The sequence below is a fragment of the Carcharodon carcharias genome, chromosome 18, assembly GCF_017639515.1.
Source record: "Carcharodon carcharias isolate sCarCar2 chromosome 18, sCarCar2.pri, whole genome shotgun sequence".
NCBI classification, from domain to species: domain Eukaryota; kingdom Metazoa; phylum Chordata; class Chondrichthyes; order Lamniformes; family Lamnidae; genus Carcharodon; species Carcharodon carcharias.
Genome location: NC_054484.1, coordinates 85,849,094 through 85,872,506, shown reverse-complemented (window position 1 = coordinate 85,872,506; position 23,413 = coordinate 85,849,094). Strand labels below are relative to the sequence as shown.

At 47.1% G+C, this 23,413-nt stretch overlaps 1 protein-coding gene across 1 annotated transcript in view; it reads left to right on the top strand.

Moving 5' to 3' along the window:
* Positions 1 to 23,413, top strand: part of LOC121290472 (coagulation factor X-like) — an 87,737-nt gene that overhangs the window by 38,493 nt on the left and 25,831 nt on the right. Inside the window, exons 5-6 of the mRNA XM_041210911.1 lie at positions 14,027 to 14,140; positions 15,052 to 15,183. Coding sequence (XP_041066845.1) covers positions 14,027 to 14,140; positions 15,052 to 15,183 — 246 coding nt within the window. The remainder of the gene's footprint in view (positions 1 to 14,026; positions 14,141 to 15,051; positions 15,184 to 23,413) is intronic.

The window sequence follows — 23,413 nt, the reverse complement described above, 5'->3', positions numbered from 1 at the left end:
TCATCGCAGCCCTAAATGGTCTACCCCTTATTCTGAGACTGTGTCCCCTGGTTCTTGACTCACCAGGCGGTGGGGGGGGGGGGGGGGGGGGGGGGGGGGGGGGGGGGGGGGGGGGGGGGGGGGGGGGGGGGGGGGGGGGGGGGGGGGGGGGGGGGGGGGGGGGGGGGGGGGGGGGGGCATCCTAGCCACATCTGCCCTGTCACGCCCTGTAAGAATTTTGTAAGTTTCAATGAGATCACTGAAATTCTAAAGAAAACAGGCCTAGTTTCCTCAATCTCACCTCATAAGACAATCCCGCCATCCAGGGATTAATCTGGTGATCTCTGTTGCACTACCTCCATGGCAAATATATGCTTCCTCAGATAAGGAGACCAAAACTGTACACGATGTTCCAGGTGCAGTCTCACCAAGGCTCTATACAATTGCAGCAAAATATTCTTACTCCTGTACTCAAATCTCTTTGCAATTAAGGCCACATACCATCTGCCTTCCTAGTTGCTTGTTGAACCTGCATGCTAGCTTTTAGTGACTCATGAACAAGGACACCCAGGTCCCTTTGGACATCAACACTTCCCAATCTCTCACCATTTAAGAAATACTCTGCCTTTATCTGTTTTTCTACCAAAGCGGATAACTTCACACATTCACATTATATTCCATCTGCCATGTTCTTGCCCACTCACTTACCCTGCCAGAATCCCCTTGAAGACTCCTTGTATCCTCACAACTTACATTCCCACCTCGTTTTGTGTCATCAGCAAATGTGAAAATAGCACATTTGGTCCCCACATCTAAATCATTTATATACCCCCTCTAATCACACCTGCCATCCTGAGAAAGACTTGTCTATTCCCGTTCGCTATTTTCTGTCCTTTAACCAGTTCTCAATCCATGCCAGTATATTGCCCCCAGTGCCATGTGCTCTAATTTTGGGTACTAACCTCATGGCCAAAATTTTCCATTTGGCGGGCTGGCATGGACCCAATTGCCACCTGTGATCAGGGCCGCACCACCATTTTGGATGGGCGGGCCAATTAAGGCCTGCCCAGTGCATTTCCGACTCCCGTGGAGAGCAGGAGAGTGAAGGTTGCGGTGGGCGTGCACAAACCACAGGGTCCAATGGCGTCACGGCAGCCTGTTTGAAAGAAGGCCTGGCAGCATCCTGTAGGCTGCTCGCTATGGCCACCAGGAGATCCAACCGCAGGGGTCTGCTCAGCAGGACTGCAGGGTCTGCCCCAGGAGCAGGCCAGGCGGCAGGGTGGGCCAGCAGGGGGCCAATGTGCCTCTCGCTTTTCTGATGACTGCCTTGCTGCCCTCCTCGAGGAGGTGGCAGCACGACGGGAGGTGTTGGTCCCCCAGGATGGGAGGAGGAGGCCCCCTACATGACCAAACGTGCCTGGGAGGAGGTGGCGGAGGTGGTGAGCTCCCGCGACGTGGTGCGGCACACCTGGATCCAGTGCTGCAAGCGCTTCAATGATTTGTTGCACTCTGGCAGGGTGAGTACCATGTCGGCATTGGGCATTTAACCCAGCAGGTAGCCTTAGCCTTTGAGACCCCCGCCCCCCCAAGACTTACTGTTGTGACTGCATTGAATCATGTTGGGCATTTCTCGTACGCTGGGTGGGCAAGCAGATAGTGCCCATGCTTACATCAGCCTGAGTGGTTCATGAGGAGATTAGTTCTCCCCGCACTGTGTGTTGCTCTTAGTCGCACATGACTAGTCTGGGAGCAACCTGCAGGAGATGCAGCTTGGCGCATACTCAGAGTTCCAACACATGTCCTATTCACAGTTTTGAGATTGTGGAAGGGGAACCTCAAGGTCTCGTGGCCAAGAGCCATCTGCTGCTCTCGGCGCTGCATGTAGTTGTGCCTCCTTGCTATGGGAATTAAGACGGTGTGTTTCCTAAAGTGATGGATGCAGAATGTGTCCAAGATGGCTGTTGGGGGGGTTTGGGAGCAGGCGTACTTTGTGTGACTGATCAGCAGTATTGGGGAAAAAGGCACTGGAGGCCTGAAATGGCCCACTGTGGTAGGGGTGTGGCGTGGGTGTGCAGAGTCCATGCGCGATTAGCCGCAATGAAAGATGGTCTCTGTTTTTCAGGAGAATGCTCACAATGCGCGTGAGCGTTCACAGACTGGAGGTGGTCAGGCCCAGCTCATGATTTTAAGCCATTTCGAGCAGGAGGCCCTGGAGATTGAGAGGCACCATGCACCCAGGTTCACTGGTGTCAGTGAGGCTGGTGTGGAACGGCCAGGTATTTGAGGTCAACAGTGACATCCACTCTGTCCTCCCACCATCCATAGCACTGATGATTGTTTGATTTTTTTATTGTTGTAACATTGCTCATTCACAGACTGATAGAGTCAGAGGTGTGGGTCATAGACAAAGGTCCCTCAGTCTTTCAAATATGCGTGTGTCAAGCACCTTCCAAAGTCGTCTTATCCCATTTCCCACCACTATCCCCATGGCCTTGTATACCATGGCATTACAACTGCACATCCAAATGCTTATTACATGTTAGGAGGGTTTCTGCATCCACCACCCTTTCAGCCAGTGCGTCCCACATTACTGTGTACAAAAGTTGCTCATCATATCACCTGTCAACCTCATGCCCCTTACCTTAAATCAATGCCACCGGGTTACTCATCCCTCCGCCAAGGGGAAAAGTTCCTTTCTGTTGACCCTATCTTTGCCCCTCATAATGTTATAAACCTCAATATTGTCACCCCTCAATCTCCTCTGCTCCAGGGGAAATAATCCCAGCCTATGCTATGTCTCCTCATAAGTAAAACTCTTCAGCCCAGCCAGCATCCTGGTCAATGACCTCTGTACTCTCTCCACTCCAATCACATCCTTCCCGTGAAGTGCATTTCACAACTGCATGCAGAACTATAGCTGTGGCCTAGGCAGCGTTTTCTGCACTTGCAACATGACCTCCCTGTTCCTAATTCTATTCCTCGGCTAATAAAGGTAAGTATGGCAATTACCTTCTTAAACACCTACCCCGCTACTTTAACAGGCATGTCACATGCCCAGCAAGGTCCCTCTGATCCTCCTTACTCTCCACAGTCTTACCATTCCTCATGTATTCCCGTAACTTGTTACTCCTGCCCAAGTGCATCACCTCACACTTATTCACATAACGTTCCATTTGGCATTCCTTAGGCCATTTGACCAGCCTGTCTGTATCCACCTGTAATGTTTGGGTCTCCTCCTGACTATTTCCCACTCCACCAATATTTGTCTCCATTGGTTCTGGAAGGTTGAGTGCATAATGAGCCTGGGGGAAAAGGAAGAACTGTGTCACTGTGTGCACGCTAATTAATCCACTGTCCTTGTTGTTAATTTCAGCATCATCAGGGCCTGTCCACCAGGAGCAATTCCAGATGCCCCCTCTCATACCTGAGGGCCCTCAACTGTTACCTGCGTCACACCATTTCTGCGAGGCAGGCACCAGCGCAGATACTAGCACCTCGGTGGGCGTTGCAACATCAGCTAGTGTCCCGGGGCACAGTGGACAGGGCACTTCACAACTGCTGGAAGAGCTGGCAAAGACAGAGAGTGCTGATGGCGCCAGCAGTCGAACGACTACAGGAGACCAGGCACGTGCTCAGTCGATGCGTGATGATGTGCCTCTGGAGTCGTCCTCGACACAGCAGCTGCAGGAAATGCGGCCGGGTGTGCAGGAGCATCTGGGAGTGTTACATGAGACCAATCTTCGCCATGTGGTGTCCGTGGTGGAGGAGTCCACACTGAGCATCACTGATGCGATGAGCCTCATGTCAGAGCATCATGCTTCCTCCATGGAGAGAGTGGCGACTCTCATGGAGAGGGGCCTCCAGGAGTACAAGCAGCTTCTCCTGGGGTTACGCTCAGACCTGCAAGCCCTCACAGCGCCCGTAGCCACAGCTGGTCATTGCCAATGTGGGCGATGGTGTGGGCTTCAAGCTTCCCAGCTCATTGCCCATCCATCGACATTGTGCAGGGATATCAGGGGCGACCTCACATTGGTGCAGCAGCTGCCTGTCATATCTGCGGGCTCCTTTCAAGGCACTCTGGGTAAGAGCAACAGTTGCTCTGCCCCTCTCCCAGTGATCGCTTCATTGGGTGAGGCTGCAATGACTGGGGAGATGCCAGCTGTGGACCTGGCAGATCACTCCCAGGCGGGGCCAGCACAGGCTCCACGGGCCAGAGGACGGCCTCCAAGGTCATTGAGGCAGAGTCTGCAGGCTGTCTCTGATACCACTCTGAGCGATGGGGAGGCACCAAGACGTAGCACCCGTAAACATAAGCATAAGGCACCCTAGGCACACCACAGGTTTCTCACTGGTGCTTTTGTGTTGGCCATTATTATTTCTTGATTATTTCTTGATGTTTGAAAAACATTTTGCTTTCATTTTAGTTGCACTATATGATGGATATAATTAAATCCAGATGTGTTACCATGGCTGAGGGTGGTTCCTTTGTGCTACATTTGAGTGTCTGAGTGGACATTGAAGTTTATGTCCAAAGCCCTTAGTTGCAGCTGATGAACTGGCAGATTTAACACTTAAGTGCCGAGTATGGAAGCTCTAGGCAAGGCTGGTCCTCGTTGGATTAAAGTCTCCCAGGTGTCCCTGCCTCCTTGGTGTAGTCCCGGGTCAGCGTTTAGCCCCTCATCATTCCCCCGTGCTTCCTCATCCTCAGAATCAGTGCTGGACTCATCGTGTGCAGCTGCATCCACTGCGTCAACGTCTTCATCATCCACTCCACCCCACCTCTCCAGCGCAAGATTGTGGAGAGCGCAGCATGCAACCACTATCACCGAGACATGATCTGGGGGTTACTGGAGTGCGCTCCCTGAGCGGTCCAGGCATCGGAAGCGCATCTTGAGAAGGCCGATGGCTCTCTGCACCGCAGCCTTTGTGGAGATGTGACTCCTATTGTACTGCTGCTCAGTTTCTGATATTAGATGGCGGAGAGGCGTCATGAGATAACCCTTGTCACCCATCAGCTATCCATCAAGCTGAGCCGGAGCACCTGGGAGTGTCCGAGGATGTAGATGTCGTGGGAGCTGCCTGGGTACCTGGCACAGACTTGCAGAATCTGCATCCTGTGGTCACACACTATCTGCACGTTCATGGAGTGGAAGCCCTTCCTGTTGACGAAGGCACCAGGCTCACCTGCTGGCGCCTTGATGGGCGCATGTGTACAGTCTATTGGTCTCTGGACACGGGGGAAGCCAGCAATGGCCGTGAAGCCTCTGGCTCGCTGTGTCTGGCTGGCCTGGTCGCAATGGAAGTGGATGAAGGTCAATGCACACCTGAACAGAGTGTCTGTAACCTGCTTGACACAATTGTGCACAGCTGATTGGGAGACACCACATAGATCACCCACCGAGCCCTGGAAGAAGCCAGAGGCATAGAAGTGGAGGGCAACTGTAACCTTCAGAGCCGCTGACATGGGGTGTACACCCACACAGTTGGGGGAGATCTCAGGGCCAATCATCTAACAGATATAGTTGACTGTCTCCCTTGACAGTCGGCGCTTCCTTCGGCACTGCACCTCAGTCATATTGAGGTAGCAGCTTCTCCATCTGTATACTCTGGCAGCAGGATAGTGGCATCTTCTGTGGCCCCTTCCACCTTGGACAACCTCTTGGCCCAGTGCCCCTTGTGCCTGCGCCTGGCCTCCCAAAGGTGGCTCCCCTGGAGGCTGATTATCCACTCCTGGCCTCCTTATTCTATCCCTCCCCTCCTCCTCAGAGGAGCTGCCTCCAGTGGATATCTTAGAATCGATACCCAGGCTAAAGGGAGACCTCTGGAAAGCTGCAGGCCCGATAAAGATTACTGACTGCAGAGTGCTGACCTTAAGGTTCAAAGTACACAGAAAGCTGTTGGGATTCATTCTGAACTGCTACAGATCACACAGGCAAGTTTAAAACACTTGCTGCAATAAATACTGACAGACCAGATTGACAACCCCATTGAATTCTCTTATCCCGCCCATGGATGAGTTTGATGAAAAAGTCTCTTACCCATCTGCCCGTTGTGCCTGTGCACCAAGCCGAAGATCGCACCGGCGCCTGAAAATCGGTGTATCGGTGTCAATTGCTGATTTAGGGGCCTTAACTAGCCCGTTAATTAATGGCGGGCACGCGTTGCACTTCATCGCAGTGTTGTCGGGACGCTCGCCCCCCCACATGTCAGGCAGAAAATTCTGCCCCATCTGTGGAATCTTATTGAAAATTTTCTGAAAATCCAAATATGCCACATCCAATGGTTTTCCTTTAATTGTAAAACCTTCTATCGATATTTAAAAAGGAAAAGATTAGCAAAAACAAATATGGGCCCAATACAGGCAAAGACTGGAGAATTTATAATGGGGAATAAGGAAATGGCAGAGAAACTAAGCAAATGCTTTGTTTGTCTTCACGGTGGAAAATACTAAAAACCTCCCAGAAATAATGGAGAATCAAGGGACTAGTGAAATCAAGGAACTGCAAGATGTTAATATTAGTAAAAAAAAGTACCAGAGAAATTAATGGGAGTTAAATTTGATAAATTCTCTTGGACATGATGATCTACATCACAGAGTAATGAAAGGTGTGGCTATAGAGATAGTGGATGCATTGGTGGTCATCTTCCAAAATTCTATAGATTCTGGAATTGTTCCTGCAGATTGGAAGGTAGTAAATGTCACCCCACTATTTAAGAAAGGAGGGAGAGAGAAAATGGAGAACTAAAGACCTGTTAACCTGACATTAATAATAGGGGAAATGCTAGAATCTATTAATAAAGGATGAGTTAACAGGACACTTAGAAAATAATGGTAGGATTGGGCAGAGTCAATATGGATTCATGAATGGGAAATCATATTTAACAAACCTGTTGGAGTTTTTGAGGATTTAACTAGCAGAATAGATAAAGGGGAACTGGTGGATGTGGTATATTTAGATTTTCAGAAAGATTTTGATAAGGTCCCACACAAGAGATTAGTAAACAAAATTAGAGTTCATGGGATAGGAGGTAAAGTACTGGCATGGATTGGGAACTGGTTAAAGGACAGAAAACAGACAGTTTGTAAACGGGCCATTTTGAGGTTGGCGGGCTGTGGTCAATTGTGTACTGCAAGGATCAGTGCTGGGCTACAACTATTCACAATATAAATCAATGATGTCGATGTGGGGAGTAAATGTAATATTTCCAAGTTTATAGATGACACAAAACTAGTTGGAAGTGTGAGTTGTGAGGAGGATGCAAAGCTACTTCAAGGGGGTTTGGAGAGGCTAAGCGAGTGGGCAAGAATTTGGCAGATGGAATAAAATGTGGAGAAATGTGAAGTTATCCATTTTGGTAGGAAAAGCAGAAATACGGAGTATTTCTTAAATGGTGAGAGGCTGGGAAAGGTGGAACTTCAAAGGGACTTGGGTGTCCTTGTCCATGAGTCACTGAAAGGTAGGTACAGCAAGCAATTGAGAGAGGAAATGGTTTGTTGGCCTTGATTACAAGAGGATCTGACTATAGGAGTAAAGATGTCTTACTGAAATTATCAGGGGTTGCAGATGTCGGGAGACTAGGGGATGAGGGTGCAGGCATTGTAAACAACGTCCAGAGTGAGCAGCAGACCTGAGAGAATGGCTTAAAAAATCAGAACCATCAGCTTGATAGTTCCAATTTTTGAAAAGCTGGGTCTTTCAGGTTAGTGTCACTGAGTTGCTGCGCTGCTGCTTCTGACCTTCGGGCAGCTTCGTGGTTCCGTTTTTTTTTGAAAAGCCCACCAGAAAAACCACGAAGCTGCACAAAGGTCAGCAGCAGTGCAGCAACTGAGTGAGTTCTTGGTTGAATATCTGATTGAAAGCTGTGTAAGTCTCTGTAATCATTTTTGAGCTACATAATTGGATGCTATGGGGGTGAGGTGGGGGTGTGTTAGAGGGGTGGGTGTGTGGGGACTAGGGTGGGGTGGGGGCTGTGGTGGTGGTGGGGTAGGGTGAGGTGGCGGGAGGAAGTGGGGCTTGTGTGGGGGAAAGGGTGTAGTGGGGTGGTGGGCTGAGGGGGTGAGGCGTGTGGTGGGATGGTAGGGAGGTAGTGTGGGGAGTTGGGGGTAAGTTTTAAGGTTTAGTACCAAAAAATTAAATACTGTATTTTTCTCAAAATTCTCTTTTGAATTTAAACCTGCATATGAATAGCAGTCCAAATTTTCATTATGCCCTAAAGTAGACACAATTCTGATGAAAAGCTGTGTTAATGTACCAGAGGCTTGAGAACCTTGGGCCTCATCAAAATAAATGTTAGAAAGTAAAAACCAGGACTGATGCAAAACAGGGTATTGACTCACTATCACCTGTTTTATTACTCTTACAAAGTCCAGGAATGGACTCCCTATTTGTCACTAGGAGATTGTTTAAAGAAAGGTTTTACATCATTCTAGGTTCACCCCAGATGGGCTGTAAGTTCATAGTGTATAACACAATTGTTATGACAGCTTTTTGTGGAAGGGGAAACAATCCAGTTGTTAAGTTAAGACCGCACTGAAGTTATGTACCATATATCATTCCTCTCTGAGAAATTCAGAACAACAATTCAATCTACATTTTTCCTCAACTGAAGGTAGATGTCTAGTTGACAAATACTGGGGACAAGGTCTTTAGCATAAAAGGGGCAGGTGCCATATATGATTATTGTGAGTTGGGGCCAGAGAAATCAGAATGGTATGGTTGTATTAGCTACAGAGTTGAATTGTTTTGTAAATGCAATTATTTCTTTGTATCCACTTTCCCAAAATCAATTGATTGCTCTGTGATTAATTATCTTTAGAGAATTAGCATTGGGCCTCCGAGTTCACCATTGCTACAGTCACTCTGCCTACTGCATGCAGGTGGAATGAAAGAAAGACAAACCTACATTTATACAACACCTTTCACAATGTCCCAACCCACTTTAAAGCCAATTAAGTACTTTTGAGTTCTAGTCACTGGTATAATATAGGCAATGTTATCAAATGGCAGAGCAGGCTTGCAGAGCCGAACGGCTTACTCTTTTTCCTAATACGTATGTTCATATGTCATTTGGATGGATGAGATAAGCTAGTGTAGATGGCCTTTGCCATCCATAACTATCTAGTGAACAGAGGATGGAATCATGCTTGCAGTTCTGTTTATTTTGTCACTAATTGAACTTATGTACCATGTATTCCATGTGGGGTGAAATTGCCAGGTCCGGAGTGCAAATAGTGAATTAGTAACCTGTTTTACACTATACATGATTCTCAGGAGTCTTTTGCATTGAGTTAAATCTTGTCCTTTTGTCAATTTACCTATTATTCCATTCTACCTTGGTGATTTTATAAATTCTTTGATATATTGAAATAAAGTTGTATTGCATAGTAGATATTGAAAATATATTGTAGTGAGAAGCAGCAATCAGCATAGTCTTCAGATTTACTGATCAAGAAAGCAAGATACAATTGTGAACCATTCAGCCTTTGTTCACTGGCCTCTTAAAAAAAAGTATCGCATAGAGACACCTGAGGGTTCCAACTCTTCTCACTGACAGTGAAGACCTATGTTGTTCAATAATTCCACTTTGTTGCTCAGGAGTCATTTGCTCTTTCTACACTGAGGCTGCTGATTAAATAGAATCCAATTACACACATTGTATGAAATAGTTATATTGAAGAATATTGCGCATCCAGGCACTCCTACAGAATGGAAAAGATCTTGTGAAATTTATCTGGGTTAGAAGTATTGAATCTTTCCCCCCAAATGTGAATTTACTGTTACCATGTCCACATGGTGCAATGTACAGAACGTCTTAATGGGGGTTGAGGCAGTCACCAAAATCAGTGTTATTGTCTGCACACTGTTATAAATAACCAATAGGATATTTTCCTGTCAAACTAATAATATTGCATGATACTATTAAACTAAAATTTGTACTCTCTGGTTTGTTTAATAGTTGCAGTGGGATCACCTATAGAGCACCCTCAAACTAACACTGCATTTTATTGCTGCTGCTGTGAATATTAATGAACCATGCTGCATATATATGATGATATTTGTAACCAGATGCGAACAATGGGCATTATCATTTTATTAGAATCTTTCTGTGATTGTTTGCAGAATTGATTGGTGAATTTTGAAAGGGGAGGAATATTGTACATCATTGAAGGGGGGCGTTTAAGTGGGGGGTCAGGGTAGAGAAGAGGTGGAATAAGGGGTCCAGGAACAGGAGAAGCACCAGCGCACATGATTTCTCTCCCTGGTTTCGAAAATTGTATAGAGTCTTGGTGAGACCGCACCTAGAGTATTGTGTGCAGTTTTAGTCTCCTTACCTAAGGAAAGATATACTTGCCATAGAGGCAGTGCCATGAAAGGTCACCAAATTTCTTCCTTGGATGGATGGATTGTCGTATGAGGAAAGATTAAATAGACTAGGCATTTATTCTCTGGAGTTTAGAAGAATGTGAGGTGATCTTATTCAAACATGCAAACTTCTCTGTGCTCAACAGGGTGAACGCAGGAAGGGTGTTTCCCCTGGCTGGGGGTGGGGGTCTAGAACCAGAGGACACAGTCTCAGAATAATGGGCAGGCCATTTAGGACTGAGATGAGGAAGAATTTCTTCACTCAGAGTGTAGTATATTTTTGGAATTCTCTGCCGCAGAGGCTGTGGAGGTTCAGTCATTGAGTATGTTCAAGGCTACGATTGAAAGATTTCTACATATTAAAAACATCAAGCAATACAGGGATAGTGGAGGAAGATGGTATGAAGTAGAGGTCAGCTATGATCTCATTGAATGGTGTAGCAGGCTCGAAGGGCTGAATTTCCTTCTCCTGCTCCTATTCTTTACGTTCTTAGGTTCTTATACCTATGCTACAGGTAACATCCTCATAAAAAACTCCAACAGTTTAGTCAAACATGATTTCCTTTCCATAAATCCATGCTGACTATGCCCAATCATATCATTATTTTCCAAGTGTCCACTTATCACATCCTTTATAAAAGATTCTAACATTTTCCCTAGTTCTGACATCAAACTAACAGGTCTGTAGTTCTCCATTTTCTCTCTCCCTCCCTTCTTAAACAGTGGGGTTACATGTGCTACTTTTCAACCTGCAGGAACCTTCCTAGAATCTATAGAATTTTGAAAGATAACCCGCAATGCATCTACTATCTCTATAGCTACCCTCCTTAACGCTCTGGGATATAATTCATCCAATCCAAGGGGTTTATCAGCATTTAATCCAATTAATTTTTCAAGCACTGTCTCTTTATTAATACTAATTTCTGTCAGTTCCTTATTTGCATGAGCCCCTTGGTTCCCTAAGAGATTTTCTGTATCTTATTCCGTGAAGACAGACACAAAGTAATTGTTTAGTTTCTCCACCATTTCTCTATTCTCCATTATAAATTCTCCTGCCTCTGCCTGTAATGGACCCACATTTGTCTTTGCTAATCTTTTCCTTTTCACGCGCCTAAAGAAGATCTTACTGTCCATCTTTATGTTTCGCGCTAGCTTGTTTTCATACCCTCTTTTCCCTTTCTTTATTAGTTTCTTGGTCCTCCTCTGCTGGATCCTGAATTGCTCCCAATCCTTGGGTTTAGCACTTTTTCTGGCAGATTTATGAGCCACTTCCTTTGATCTAATGCAATCTTTAATTTCTTTTGTTAGCCGCACCTGACTCCCATCCCTATTGGGTTTTTGTGTCTTAGGGGAATGTATGTTTGTTGCAGACCATGTAATACTTCTTTAAATACTAGCCATTGCCTGTCTACTGTTAAATTCTTTAGTATATTTTCCCAATGCACTATAGCCAACTTGCCCCTCATACCTTTATAGTTCCCAGCCCCTAGTTTCAGAATAAACATATCACTTTCAAACTTAATGTAAAATTCCATCATATTATGATCACTATTTCCTAAAAGCTCCTTTACAGCAAGGTTATTAATTAGCCCTTTCTCATTAAATAATACTAAATCTAAAATAGCCCAATGCCTAGTTGGTTCTTCAATGTTCTGCTCCAGAAACCCATCTCGTACATACTCCAGGAATTCATCTTTCACAGCATTAGTGCTAATTAATTTTATCAAGTCTATATATATATTGAACTCACCTATTATTATTGTATTTCCCATGCTATATGCAGCTCTAATTTCCTGACTTATACCGCGCCCAACATTACCACGACAGTTTGGTGGCCTATAAACAATTCCCACCAATGTTTGCTGCCCCGTGCTCCACCTAAATTGACTCTCCAAATTCATCCTTCCATCTAAGACTCTCTCTCACTAATGTACTGAGCTCATCCCTTATATACAGTGCTACCCCACCTCCTTTATCCCTTTTGCCTATCCTTCCTAAATGATGAATATCTTTGAATATTCAGTTCCCAGTCTTGGTCACCCTGTAACCACATCTCCATAATGAAAAGGAGGTGGGATAGCACTGTTAATAAGGGACAAGATCAGTACATTGGTGAGAGAGGATCTTAGATGGAAGAATGAATTTGGAGAATCAGTTTGGGTGGAGCATGGGGCAGAAAATATTGGTGGGAGTTGTTTATAGGCCACCAAACTGTTGTGGTAATATTGGGCACAATATAAATCGGGAAATTAGAGCTGCATGTAAATCATACCCATTTATCTCTATTTGTGCCTTCAAGTCATCTACCTTACTGCAAATGCTGCATGCATTCAGATAGAGTGCCCTTAATTTTATTAACATTTCTAACATTATTCTGCATTCTGATCCTTTTTAATGTTTGAAGCCTGAGTGAATCTTTGGAGACAGGGTTGTATCTTCCAGGGAGTGGGGGGTGAGGGGTAGGGATTGCAATGCTAAGATTTCCAACCTTCCCCACCGGGACAGTGAGATTGGATCTTAGGGCGGAGTATTGGATTTGTGATTGTGTTTCCCTCAATCATTCAAGTATCATACCAGCCTTCGGTGAGCAGGTCATTAAGTATACAAGAAGGAATTGTGTTCTCTCTGCTTACTCTCTGTCTTCCCTCTCTCCATCTGTCTCCTCTATCTCTCTCTCCCTCTCTTTGCCTCCTCTCTGCTGTCTCTCTACTTCCATCCCCTGACCCTTCCCATCTCGTCCTCTCTCCATTCCCACTCTCCCCTTCTCTGCTCATTCTATCTCTCCCTCTCTCTGCTCCCATTCCGTTCCACTCTCTCCGTTCCTTTTCTGCTCCCTCATTCCCTCTGTCTTCGCTCCCTCTGTCATCTCCTTCCCTCCATGGTCTCCTTCTCACCTCTTCTTCCCTCCACTGCCTCTTTCCTTCTCTCTCTACCACACACCCCCCGCTTCTTTGCCCCCTCGCTCTGTTCCCATTCTCTGCTCCTTCTCTCTTCTCCTCAATATGTATTGAGATCCATTGGAAAATCAGGGTCAAATCGGACATTTAATTTAAGGCGCAGGTTAAAGGACATTTCAATCTTATCATTTGAAGGCTCATTGATTTGATTTGTCCCCACTATGTATGTGGAAGCCACAGTGTTGACTTGTGTGTTCCAGACTGGATAAGGGGATAGCGGGAAACTCTGAGACCCTATTTCACCAGTGAACCTTGCACAAGGCAGATTGCTGATCAACCAAGTGTGGCTGCATGACTTGCAATTTTGACCCATTGATTCCAATGAGTAACAAATTGTGGACGCTACATCTCACTTTCAGATAGACATCCAGCTGGATGTGAAATTAAACTGGGGCATGGTGTCATACAACATTGACCCGCGTCGTTATCAAGAGCTGACAACCAGTTTCACTGCAGCACTGATCAGATATCCATTGGGTACATCTCCTACCTAACTGCTAGGGATTGGGTAATTGAACAGATAGATCTCACAATGTAATTTTGGGGGCACTAACCCAAAACTAAGTTCATTGTTCTGAAGACAAAACCTTTACAACTGTGTTAGTATTTGGAGTTCCTCCTGTCTTTATGACATTCAGAGTGACATCCCACCCTGAAGGAACCTGGGAATCACAGATGGAATTTTACAAATGCACTTCATATGAATATTATTCTGCTTTCTTACAGACGGGGATCAGTGTGAATCCAGCCCTTGCAGGCATGGTGGCTCCTGTCGTGATGGTGTCGGGCAGTATGAGTGCGTCTGCCATCAAGGTTACAAAGGCATCAACTGTGAGATTGGTGAGATCTGAAAGAGAGCTATTCAGAATCTATAACTGAGCAGTGATTTATTTACAAAAGGTAAATGGTGAGGGGTGGTGGTGATGTCGGGATGACATGGGCATGCCTCTGGAGGAGAGTGTAGTCAGAGTGCTGTGCTGGGGGCAGGTGGTGGGGGTGGGGGGTAAATCCGCAAGGGAGAAAGGGTGCCTTGAGCAAGCCAGTGAAGCACTCCTCCTGTTCCTTCTGACCCCACATTGAAACTTAATGCATTATTTAAAACTTAGCTTGCCAGGCCTCTCCTGACTCTTAGAAGGTTGGGCCTGGTGGGGAAGGACTTACTACAAACCGCACCACCACATAGCTCCCCAGCCCACTCAGGCCACGTTAAAAAATTGGAGCCTGCTCCGCATATTTGAAGAGGGCCCATTGGCCCTGGGCCACTTAAAATTGCACTCAGTCCAACCAGGGGATGAGAGGGGCTGGTAAATTTCTGTCCCATTTTAAATGCTTCCTGCCAGGCCAAAAGAATCAGGGGTGTGAGGAAGTGCAATTGAGGGGGAAGAGGTACAATCAGAACCAAGAGGATCCACCTTTACATATGAGGACATCAGGATAGGCCCTGCAATGTTAACAGGCTGAATGAGGAGCATGGGCCCCATGGTTCCCATGTGCCAAACTCGCCACCCAACCCCCAGCGAGATGGGCCCCCAGTGTCATTTCCTGCTGGGACGGGTTGGAAGTGGGCAAGTGAACAGGAAAGTGGAGGCTCCAAAGTTTAATGTAGCCTGGGGGCCTGATTTTTGGGTTAGTGGGTGAATTTCCCACTGACCTCATGCACTACTCAACCACCCGCCCCAAAAATGAACCCGCCCAGAGTTAAAATCAGGATCGCCGTATCTGTTTCATGACTCATGTTTGGTGCTTTTCAGTTATCCCAAAGCTATGCAGTCTGGACAATGGAGGCTGCCAGCACTACTGCCGGGTCCAGCGAGACCGTGTCAAGTGTTCCTGTGCAGACGGCTATGCGCTTGGACTTGGTGATAAAGCATGTTTTGCACAAGGTAGAAATGGAATATTTTATATGCAGTCCTTTCCTAAACTTTGCCTACCACAACATCCCTCATCTGTGGCTGGGAGAAGGGAACAAATAAGTTGCTTATGTCCCAGCAGAGCAATGATGGGAAGAAGACTAATCTACCCAAAACTGAACAAGCATGTGTTCTTCATGGTGATTTTGTGAAATATTTAAGATTCTGAGGAGGCTTTACAGGGTAGATGCTGAGAGGATGTTTCCCCATCTTGGGGGAATCTAGAACTCGGGGGCACAGTTTCAGGGTAATGGGTTATCCATAGAAAGATGGAGATGAGGAGGAAATTCTTCTCTCAAGAGGACCATTAATCTTTGCAATTCTGTACCCCAGAGAGCAGTGGAGGCTGGGTCATTGAATATATTCAATGCTGAATTAGGCAGATCTTTGATCTACAAAGGAGTCAGGGGTTATGGGGGGGGTGGGGGGGGGGGGGGGGGTGGTCAGGGAGTGGGGGCGTCGGGGAGTGGGGGTGTCGGGGAGTGGGGGTGGGTCAGGGAATGGGGGTTGGTATTACAGCTCTATGGCCCACTCCTGCTCCTATTTTTTAATGTCCTTTACACCTTAACTCACAAACTGCCTGTGAACTGGCAAAAACCAATCCTTTATATCTCCTCCAGCTCTGTTTGCACCAGGTTAACTCCCAGCCTATGTCTGTCTCTTACCACCCCTATGGAGTACACAATGTCAGACTTCAGTCATGCCATGGGCAAGCCCCCAGTTTGACATCCTATTCAGATTTTTGATAGAAATATTTTTTGTGCTCTTACAAAGTTAGAAAAGTGCTTCATCTGGCATTGGTTGGGAAGGCGATGGCGCAGTGGTATTGTCGCTAGACAGGTAATCCAGGGACCCCAAATTGAATCCCACCACAGCAGATTGTAGAATTTGAAGTCTAATGATGATAATTGTCGACTGTTGTAAAAACCCATCTGGTTCACTAATGTCCTTTAGGGAAGGAAACATGTCGTCCATACCTGCTCTGGCCTACATGTGACTCCAGACCCGCAGAAATGTGGTTGACTCTTAAATGCCCTCTGAACAAGAGCAAATAGGAACGGACAATAAATGTTGGGCTAGCTAGTGACAACCACATCCCATGAATGAATTTTTTAAAATTGTCTTCTCTGAGTGTGGCATACAAGATATAAACCAATCATCATATAACAGGACACGACAAGGTGGTCAATACCAATTTGAATTAGTCAATAACATTGCTAAACCATCTTGGAAACTGGAAACTGAAGAGAAATGATCCAGTGGGCGTAGAGAGTTTTAGTCAATAACATAGAGCACTTACCCAACAGGTAAGAATCCTGGGTGCCAGTGGGTATAGCTCTGGTCACAATTCCCAAAATCCTTCAAAATTATCACACTTCTGTTTAAATCCCTTTGTGATGTCACCCCTCTCTGTCTCTGCAGCCTCCTCCAGCTCTTCTCTTGCTTGGAAATCATAGTTCCTCTGACTCTGGTCTCTTCTGCATCAATTCCTTTCCCCAATCCATTACCCCATTGTCTTCCTAACCTAAACAGCACACACTAGAGCACAGGAACAGCAATAGACCATTCAGCCCATTGAGGCTGTCCCACCATGGCAGACTTGCATCTCATTTCTACCTGCCTAGGCTCTGTAGCACTTAATAGCCTCTGGTAGTATCCAGCATCACGGACGCCAGTCTTCAGCCAATTCAATTCACACGACATTATATCAAGGAGGCACTGGATACTGCAAAAGCTATGGGACCTGACAATATTCTGGCAATAGTACTGAAGACTCGTGCTCCAGAATTTGCTGTGCCTCTGGCCAATCTGTTCCAGTACAGCTACAACACTGACATCTACCCAGCTTTGTGGAAAAGAGCCCAGATATGTCCTGTACGCAAAAAGCAGGACAAATCCAACCCGGCCAATTACTGCCCCATCAGTCTTCTCTTGATGGAAGGGGTCATCAACAGTGCTATAAAGCAGCACTTGCTTAGCAATAACCTACTCACTGACATTCAATTTGGGTTCTGCCAGGGCCACTCAGCTCCTGACCTCATTACAACCTTGGTTAAAACGTGGACAAAACAGCTGAACTCCTGAGGTGAGGTGAGAGTGACTGCTCTTGACATTAAGGTTGCATTTGACCATGTGTGGCATCAAGGATCCCTAGTAAAACTGGAGTCAATAGGAATCAGGGGGTTAACTCTCCACTGGTTGGAGTCATACCTAGCACAAAGAAAGATGGCTGTGGTTGTTGGAGGTCAATCATCTCAGTACCAAGACATTCCTGCAGGAATTCCTCAGGGTAGTGTCCTTGGCCCAACCATCTTCAGCTGATTCATCAATGACCTTCCTTCCATCATAAGGTCAGAAGTGGGGATGTTCGCTGATGATTGCACAATGTTCAGCACCATTTGCGATTCCTCGGATACTGAAGCAGTCCATGTCCAAATGCAGCAAGACCGAGACAAAATCCAAGCTTGGGCTGACAAGTGGCAAGTAACATTCGCCCACACAAATTCCAGGCAATGACCATCTCCAACAAGAGAGAATCTAACCACCACCCTTTGACATTCAATGGCATTGCCATCTCTGAATCCCCCACTGTCAACATCCTGGGGGTTACCATTGACCAGAAACTGAACTGGATTCGCCATATAAATACTGTGGCTACAACAGCAGGTCAGAGGCTAAGAATCCTGCAATGAGTAACTTACCTCCTGACTCCCCAAAGCCTGTCTACCATCTACAATGCACAAGTCAGGACTGTGATGGAATACTGCCCACTTGCCTGGATAAGTGCAGCTCCCACAACACTCAAGAAGCTTAACACCATCCAGGACAAAGCAGCCCACTTGATTGGCACCCCATCCACAAACATTCACTCCTTCCACCACTGACACACAGTAGCAGCAGTCTGTACCATCTACAAGATCCACTGCAGGAATTCACCAAGGCTCCTTGGGCAGCACCTTCCAAACCCACGACCACTACCATCTAGAAGGACAAGGTCAGCAGATGGATGGGAACACTGCCACCTGGAAGTTCCCTCCAAGTCACTCACCATCCTAACTTTGAAATATATCACCATTCCTTCACTGTCGCTGGGTCAAAATCCTGGAACTCCTTCCCTAACAGCACTGTGGGTGTACCTACACCACATGGACTGCAGAGGCTCAAGAAGGCAGCTCACCACCAGCTTCTCAAGGGCAATTAGGGATGGGAAATAAATGCTGGCCCAGCCAGCGGAGCCCACATCCTGTCAATGAATAAAAAAAATTAACAAAAATCTGATGAGAGGTCAATGAGCTGAGACATTGGGCAGAATCTTCTGGTACCACCAGCAGCAGGAAACTTGGCGGGCGGTGGAACTTAATTTGGCAGGAGGCCAAAAATCAGTTATCCAATGTTGGGATGAACTGTTGGAATTCTGTCCTCGGGACTTTAAAGGCAGGTTAAAGCCTGGTCGAGTGGGATGAACAATGCCGGGAAGCCCTTTTGCATTTATTAGCATCTCATGCATACTCATTAAAAGGCCACCTCGCTGGGATTAAATTCCCCCTCGAGTCAAAAATTACAACATTCACATTCATGATTGTATACAAAGTTTGACTCCTTCCACGACTTCGAGGTGAGTAGACAGTGCTTTGGCCTTCATGAGGACCGTTCACAAATCTCAGCCTCTTGACTCGTATCAGCTGCCGGTAGGATAAGCTGCACTGAGGCTGGAAATGGGAAGCAGTTGAAGGGTGGAAGGGGGGGAATAGGGTGGAGTGAAGGCTGGACATGGGATGTAGAGTGAGGGTGGAAGGTGGGGTGTAGGATGGTGTGAAAGCTGGACATTGGGAAGCAGACTAATGGTGGAAGCAGGGTAGGGTGGAGCAAAGGCTGGACATCGGGAGGCCGGCTAAGGATGGAAGGGTGGAATGTGGAGGCAGGATGGAGCGGAGGTTGGACGTGGGAGACAGGCTAAGGATGGAAGGGTGGGAAGCTGTTAGGGAAGGAAGACAGACTGTCCAGGGTGGGGACAGAGGCAGCGAGGGAATGCAAGGGCGCAGTGGGATAGAGCGAAGGGCCTGGCTTTTTGGGTCTGGTGGTCCTGTGGCTGGGTGGAGGAGGGGGTTTCCAAGCAGGGATGGTATAGGAAGATGGTCCTAGAGGGTGGGGTGGGTGGTGTTGGCAGTGTGGTCCGGGGGGTTGAACTGAGGGTACTGGGCAGCAGAGGGAACAGTCAAAGTGAGAGAGGAGAATGGGATGGGTAGGGTGGCAGGTCCAGGGTGATAGAGGTTTCATGGTGCGGGTTTCATGTCTGAAATGCGAAAGGTGGCTCAGATAGAGATAGGGGTCAGAGTGGGCATGGGGATAGTAACGAGTGCAGGCTCAGAGGGAAGAGAAGGCATGTGGTTGTAGATACAAAGGTAACCAGGAGAGGTTCAAGGATGACAGAGGGGAGAGGAATGGTGATGTTAGTTCAAGGGTAATGGGGGGAAGTTGGTGGATGACAGGTGGAGGGTAGAAGGTTGTGGAGAGAGTCTCAAATGTTACATGCATCATTTTGGGAGTCCCGCCAATGTAATGCAGTTACCGTAAAACGGCGATAGCTCCAAATGGGGAGAGAGTCTTTTCGGGTGGGTGGAGTTCAAGTTGAGCACAATTGGCTGACCAAAGGGACACCCTAATAATCATGAGGCAAGTGGATGACAACCTTGCTCAGTCATGATCTCGTCTTTATGTTGAAGGCCACACAGCAACAGGTTTGTTCCCAACTCATGGGTCTCAGACATTGAGCCCCCAGCAAGGTGTGAAGCTGCTGTTCATTCTGTGTGATTTGCCATCTGTTGCTGTCAGAGGCTGGGAGGGAGGGAGGGAGGTTGGTGCCTTCAAGGGGCGCGGCTAGTGAAAGGCAGCAAACTCTCGACTCCAAACCTCCATCCTCCCGGGTGAATGGTCATGGCTGACAAGGATCCGTGTGGTTAGACCAAGGCAATGGTCTCTCTATAGAGTCCCAGGATGGTGGAGGTGAGCGGGATAGTGTCAGAGGGAGGTTTCTCGCACCTGGCTCTCATCATCTCGGTCAGAGAGCAATGTCTCCATGTGCAGTCGTGTATGAACAGGAGGAGCACCCATCCCTGGTCCTCCTGGATGTTCTTTACCTGGAAGGAGTGGGATGGGGATGCTATGTCTAGACGAAAGTCAGGCCCAGGACTTAGCACCGGCTTGGCGGCTCTGAGATGGAGGCAAATCTGTAGAGAAAATGCTCACTAGATTTTATTACTGCAATTTTTGCACAGACCTACTAAGGCCCAGATGATGCAGGCTCCAGGCAAACTTGTCATTCTATTGGCTCTTGTACAGATGAGGAAAAGGAGGGCCTGCCGCAGGTTAGCACAGGGGGAGCTTCAAGATGGTCAGGATGCTGGTGACCAGGGGCCAGTGCGACAGCGAGTCTGACTACAGGTGCATTGCATGCAGTGCAGCTATATCACAGATGAGCAAAATGTCAGAGGAGCCTTAGAACATCCCCGAATGTGGTTGCTCACATCTGCCAGCTTCTCTACAACAACCTGCAGCTGCAAGGACCTGGAGACAATTCTCTGCCAGTGGCTCCTTCCAGGGAGGACCTGTGAGGCATCTCCCAGTCAGCGACACACAAGTCCATACGGGAGGTAACAACTGCCCTGTTCAAGAGAGCACATCAATTTGTCCAAATCCGCCTTAATCTCAAAAGTCAGGCTGCAAGAGCATCAGGTTTTGCAGAAATCTCAGGTTTCCTGAAAGTGCAAGAGTCTATTGACTGCACACATTTGGCCTTGAGAGATCCCTGGCAACAGCCAGTCACATTCATTAATAGGAAAGGTTTCCACTCTTTGAATATGCAACTGATATGTGATCACAGAAGGCAACTCCTCCATGTCTGTTCTCGGTTCACAGGGAGCTCTCACAACACCTACATTCTGACTCGCTCCCGGGTGCCACAGGTTTTTGAAGGACCCTGGCAATTGCAGGACTGGCTCCTTGGGGACAAGGGGATACCCCAGAAGACCTGCCTGGTGATGCCAGTTTGCTGTCAGCAGATGCCACTGAGGAGAGGTACAATGCCATACATGCCTCCACCAGGTCCACAATTGAGCAGATGATTGGCCCCCTAAAGATGCTGTTCAGATGTTTGGACCACATAGGCGGGGCTCTCCAATATTTACCACAGAGAATGCCCGGATCATCATTGTCTGCACAACCACACGCGCTACAAAGGAAAGATGAGGGAGACATGGAGGACTGAGGTGTCTTCTCCGATGATGAGAATAGTAAAGGGGGCCAGAGCCATATGCAGAGGCCATTGCAGGCCAATGTGGCAGACAGGCCCATAACAATCTGATAGCCAGGCAGAGTAAGCTTTTATTACCTTTATTATTTGGTTTTCTATTCCCTGCTGGCTGGAAGGCCCCAGCTCCTTTTTGTTTACAGATGTTATAATTGGCTCGAATGTGCCTTGATTTACAATGGCTGAATTAAATTGTACTAATTAACAAAGAACAAAGAAAAGTACAGCACAGGAACAGGTCCTCCGGCCCCCATTTTGATCATATTGCCTGTCAAACTAGAACATTTTGCACTTCTGGCGTCCGTATCCCTTTATTCCCATCCTATTCATGTATTTGTCAAGCTGCCTCTTAAACACCACTGTCGTACCTGATTCCACCACCTCCTCTGGCAGCGAATTCCAGACACTCACTAACCTCTGCATAAAAAATTTGCCCTGCACATCTCCTCTATAGTTTTCTCCTCTCATCTTAAATCTATATCCCCGAGTAATTGACTCTTCCACCCTGGGAAAAAGCTTCTGACTATCTACTCTGTCCATGCCACTCATAATTTTGTAAACTTCTATCAAGTCGCCCCTCAATCTCCGTCACTCTAGTGAGAACAGTCCAAGTTTCTCCAACCTCTCCTCATAATTAATAACCTCCAGACCAGGCAGCATCCTGGTAAACCTCCTCGGCATCCTCTCCAATGCCTCCATATCCTCCTGGTAATATGGCGACCAGAATTGCACGCAATATTCCAAGTGTGGCCTAACCAAGGTTCTATACACCTGCAGCATGACTTCCCAGCTTTTATACTCAATACCCCTGCCAATGAAGGCAAGCATGCCATATGCCTTCCTGACTACCTTATCCACCTGCGTTGCCACTTTCAGTGACCTGTGGACCTGTACACCCAGATCCCTCTGCCGGTTGATGCACTTAAGGGTTCTGCCATTTACTGTATAATTTCTAAATTATATAATTCCTTAACGTCTGCCCTGCTGGTGGTTTGATCCTTTGCATGCACCGAACTGTGCTGATATACAGAGCCCTGGCGCTAAATGCACGCATTAGAACCTGCACAGCACTCCATTCTCCTGTGACCTCGGACACTTGAAAGTACAATTGTGATTTCACTCACTCAAACCCCTCTTGCAGCCCAGGCTAACTTGCCTGTTGCCTCCTTACTTGCAGCCTTCACCTGCATGTTAGCTCAAAACGACAAATCACCAAGGAAGGCCAGTAACGATTGGATGTGCCCACCACCAGACAGGGAAGCCTCTGGTTTTCTGCTTTTAAGAAGACAGTGTAGAGCTGTACTCTCTCAGCCCTGGAACTGCACCTACCGTGCTCCTTGCCCTTCTTGCCACTCACTGAACAGATTTAACTCCCCCTGAGTACTCGTGGCATCCACCCACATCACACATCAGAACAAAAGCAACAGGGGCTACAGTGACCTCACTGAACACATTTTCAAAGGTCAGAACACGGTGAGCTGCAAGTAACAACTTGTATGATGCATGTCCAGGAAGCACACTCGCAAATGATGGCCAGCACTTAAGCACGCTCATGTGGGATTATTCAGTAATCACTACGTTGATAATGTGAGAGAAATGAATCTATAAGAGCTCATTATCGGACTCTGATGGGGACCCACATTCCAGACCCTTAAATGCCATGAAGCAACTAGCAGCAAAATGGAGTCCGGCAAACTTCCTAACTGTGCAAGTGAACATGTAATTTATAATGCCAAAACTATATATAGTGGTTGTATGCATGTACCATCTGTGTGCCTTCAGTACTTCTTAATCTTTCTTTGCCTACTGCTACTTCTAGGTGAGCACCAGCATCCACAGCCGAGGTGGAGGCTGCCTGCTGACTGCCATTCCCCGTTGAGTGTGATGACTTTGGTG